Source organism: Pteropus alecto, unplaced genomic scaffold (genome assembly GCF_000325575.1).
Source record: "Pteropus alecto unplaced genomic scaffold, ASM32557v1 scaffold106, whole genome shotgun sequence".
NCBI lineage: Eukaryota > Metazoa > Chordata > Mammalia > Chiroptera > Pteropodidae > Pteropus > Pteropus alecto.
The window spans coordinates 9906675-9911028 of NW_006442103.1; the positions used below are offsets into that span (position 1 = coordinate 9906675).

General features: G+C 60.5%; 1 protein-coding gene across 2 annotated transcripts in view; it reads left to right on the forward strand.

Moving 5' to 3' along the window:
- The first annotated feature begins 6 nt into the window (after positions 1-6).
- CELSR2 (cadherin EGF LAG seven-pass G-type receptor 2) overlaps positions 7-4354 on the forward strand; it is a 29377-nt gene continuing 25029 nt past the window's right edge. For both annotated transcript variants that reach the window (XM_015595485.1, XM_015595486.1), the window contains exon 1: positions 7-3451. In XM_015595485.1, coding sequence (XP_015450971.1) covers positions 142-3451 — 3310 coding nt within the window. In that variant the 5' untranslated portion in view covers positions 7-141. The remainder of the gene's footprint in view (positions 3452-4354) is intronic.

Here is a 4354-nt window from a genome sequence, read left to right on the forward strand (position 1 = left end):
TCAAGGCGCAGGCCCCGCGGGGCGCACGAGTGGTCCCCGGGGACCTGCGCCCCGGCCCGGGCATGAGGCGCTGCAGGGCCGGCAGAAGCCGGAGGAGGAGTCGCCGCCGCCGTTGACCCGGCGGGCCGGGAGCAGGGAGAGATGCGGAGCCGGGCGGCCCGCACCCCCCTTCCCACGCCGCTGCCGCTGCCGCTGCCGCTGCTGCTGCTGCTGCTGCCGCCGCCACTACTGGGAGACCAAGTGGGGCCCTGTCGTTCCCTGGGGACCGGGGGACGCGGCTCATCGGGGACCTGCGCCCCCGTGGGCTGGCTCTGTCCCGCCTCAGCCTCGAACCTCTGGCTCTACACCAGCCGCTGCAGAGATGCTGGGACCGAGCTGACTGGCCATCTGGTGCCCCACCACGATGGACTGAGGGTCTGGTGCCCAGAATCCGGGGCTCATATTCCCCTGCCGCCAGCGGCGGAAGGCTGCCCCTGGAGCTGTCGCCTCTTGGGCATTAGAGGCCACCTTTCCCCACAGGGCAAGCTCACACTGCCTGACGAACACCCGTGCTTAAAGGCTCCACGGCTGAGATGTCAGTCCTGCAAGCTGCTTCAGACCCCCGGGCACAGGGCAGGGGAAAGGTCAGCAGAAGAATCCACGGGAGGGCGTCGGAAAAGGAATGTGAATACAGCCCCCCAGTTCCAGCCCCCCAGCTACCAGGCCACAGTGCCTGAGAACCAGCCAGCAGGTACCTCCGTGGCATCCCTGCGGGCCATTGACCCAGATGAGGGTGAGGCAGGTCGGCTTGAGTACACCATGGATGCCCTCTTTGATAGCCGCTCCAACCATTTCTTCTCCCTGGACCCAGTCACTGGCGCTGTAACTACAGCGGAGGAGCTGGATCGTGAGACCAAGAGCACCCACGTGTTCAGGGTCACAGTGCAGGATCATGGCATGCCTCGACGCAGTGCCCTGGCCACGCTCACCATCTTGGTGACTGACACCAATGATCACGACCCTGTTTTTGAGCAGCAGGAGTACAAGGAGAGCCTCAGGGAGAACCTGGAGGTTGGCTATGAGGTGCTCACCGTCAGAGCCACAGATGGCGATGCGCCCCCCAATGCTAATATCCTGTACCGCCTGCTGGAGGGGCCTGGGGGCAGCCCCTCGGAAGCCTTTGAGATTGACCCTCGTTCTGGGGTCATCCGAACCCGTGGCCCTGTGGATCGGGAAGAGGTGGAATCCTACCAGTTGACAGTGGAGGCAAGTGACCAGGGTCGAGACCCTGGTCCACGGAGTGCCACAGCTGCTGTTTTCCTATCTGTGGAGGACGACAATGACAATGCCCCCCAGTTCAGTGAGAAGCGCTACGTGGTTCAGGTGCGGGAGGATGTTACTCCAGGAGCCCCGATACTTCGAGTCACAGCCTCGGATAGAGACAAGGGCAGCAATGCCCTGGTGCATTACAGCATCATGAGTGGCAACGCTCGGGGACAGTTTTACCTGGATGCCCAGACTGGGGCTCTGGACGTGGTCAGCCCTCTTGACTATGAGACGACTAAGGAGTATACCCTACGGGTTCGGGCACAAGATGGTGGCCGGCCCCCGCTCTCCAATGTCTCTGGCCTGGTAACAGTGCAGGTCCTGGACATCAATGACAATGCTCCCATCTTCGTCAGCACCCCCTTCCAGGCTACTGTCCTGGAGAGTGTCCCCTTAGGCTACTTGGTTCTCCATGTTCAGGCCATTGACGCTGATGCTGGTGAAAATGCCCGCCTGGAATACCGCCTTGCTGGAGTCGGGCATGACTTCCCCTTCACCATCAACAATGGCACGGGTTGGATCTCCGTGGCTGCTGAGCTGGACCGGGAGGAAGTTGATTTCTACAGCTTTGGAGTAGAAGCCCGAGACCATGGCACCCCAGCACTCACTGCCTCAGCCAGTGTCAGTGTGACCATCCTGGATGTCAACGACAACAACCCAACCTTTACCCAACCAGAGTACACGGTGCGGCTCAATGAGGATGCAGCCGTGGGCACCAGCGTGGTGACTGTGTCGGCCGTAGATCGTGATGCCCACAGCGTCATCACTTACCAGATCACCAGTGGCAACACCCGGAACCGCTTCTCCATCACCAGCCAGAGTGGTGGTGGGCTAGTGTCCCTCGCTCTGCCACTGGACTACAAACTCGAACGGCAGTATGTGCTGGCTGTCACTGCCTCTGACGGCACACGGCAGGACACAGCACAGGTGGTGGTGAACGTCACCGATGCCAACACCCATCGTCCCGTCTTTCAGAGCTCCCATTATACAGTGAATGTTAACGAGGACCGGCCAGCAGGCACCACGGTGGTGCTGATCAGTGCCACAGACGAGGACACAGGTGAGAATGCCCGCATCACCTACTTTATGGAGGACAGCATTCCCCAGTTTCGCATCGATGCAGACACGGGGGCTGTCACTACCCAGGCGGAGCTGGACTACGAGGACCAGGTGTCCTATACCCTTGCCATCACTGCCCGAGACAATGGCATTCCCCAGAAGTCGGACACCACCTACTTGGAGATCCTGGTGAATGATGTGAACGACAACGCCCCTCAGTTCCTGCGGGACTCCTACCAGGGCAGTGTCTATGAGGATGTGCCCCCCTTCACCAGTGTCCTGCAGATCTCAGCCACTGACCGTGATTCTGGCCTTAACGGCAGGGTCTTCTACACCTTCCAAGGGGGCAATGATGGAGATGGTGACTTTATCGTGGAGTCCACATCTGGCATTGTGCGGACACTGCGGAGGTTGGATCGTGAGAATGTGGCCCAGTACATCTTACGGGCATATGCCGTGGACAAGGGGATGCCTCCAGCCCGCACGCCCATTGAAGTGACAGTCACTGTGTTGGACGTGAACGACAATCCACCTGTCTTTAAGCAGGATGAGTTTGATGTATTTGTGGAAGAGAACAGCCCCATTGGGCTGGCTGTGGCCCGGGTCACAGCCACTGACCCTGACGAAGGCACTAACGCCCAGATCATGTACCAGATTGTGGAGGGCAATATCCCTGAGGTCTTCCAGCTGGACATCTTCTCTGGGGAGCTGACTGCTCTGGTGGACTTGGACTACGAAGACCGGCCCGAATACATCCTGGTCATCCAGGCCACTTCAGCTCCCCTGGTGAGTCGGGCCACCGTCCATGTCCGCCTACTTGACCGCAATGACAACCCGCCAGTGCTGGGCAACTTTGAGATCCTTTTCAACAACTATGTCACCAACCGCTCGAGCAGCTTCCCTGGGGGTGCCATCGGCCGTGTGCCTGCCCACGACCCTGACATCTCAGACAGCCTGACTTACAGCTTTGAGCGGGGAAATGAACTCAGCCTGGTCCTGCTTAATGCTTCCACGGGCGAGCTGAGGCTGAGCCAGGCCCTGGACAACAACCGGCCTCTGGAGGCCATCATGAGTGTGCTAGTGTCAGGTAAGGAAGGGCCCAGGTGACACTGGGGTAGGGGTAGCCCTTGGGCGAGGGCCTGGGTAGCTGTCCAGGGAGGAACTGCTGACCTGCCACTCTGCCTGGTGCCTGGCACAGAGGTCGAGGGACAGAAGCAGGTTGGGAAGGAGCCCTGGGAGTCCTGGCAGCTGGTACAGGCCCCACCGGTCAGCTCCGGGCTGGGCTGGGCTGCTTCAATCTACTGCTGCTGCACCCCCCGCCACACACACAAAAACACGCACACACACACACACACACACCAGCCTGTGACATGCTGGAGGAACTTTTGTGAGGCTGCCTTGGCTGCCAGGAATTGTGAAAAAATGCACGTGGAAGACTGGAGGGGGCCAGGAGAGCTGGGGGAGGGGAGGAGAGGGCTGTGGCAGGGGAGAAGCAAGATGGTCCCCTCAGGACCCCTTCATGGCAGGATATTTCTGTGATCTCATATAGAGCTGAGGGCTATGGGGCACAGGGTTGCCGCCAGGGGTCAGGACCCTGCTGTCGGGCCTCTCCAGGCCCCTCTGGCTCCCGGCTGAGCCACAGACTGGCTGAGGGGGACTTTGTCTCAAGCATTCTTTTCCCTCCAGGCAGAAAAAGCCTGGCCTGGCTGCCCCTTCAGAGCTCCCACAGGAAGTGAGGCCAGAGCTCATTGTCTCTGTCCAGACAGACCCCACTGTCAGAGGCCATGGTTCGGTTCGGCTTGGGGAGGGGCTGCAGTGAGGCCAGGGGCAGGCTAAGGCCTCCTGGGCCCCCTTGCCATCCAATGGGTTGTTCTGAGGACCCCAGACCTTACTTCCTGGCTGAGACCAGCCTGGGCTGGGGGAATGGAGTGTGGGACCAGGATGGACCAGGGGACTGGTGGCCTTTGAGGGCAGAGCCCCGTGATCAGTG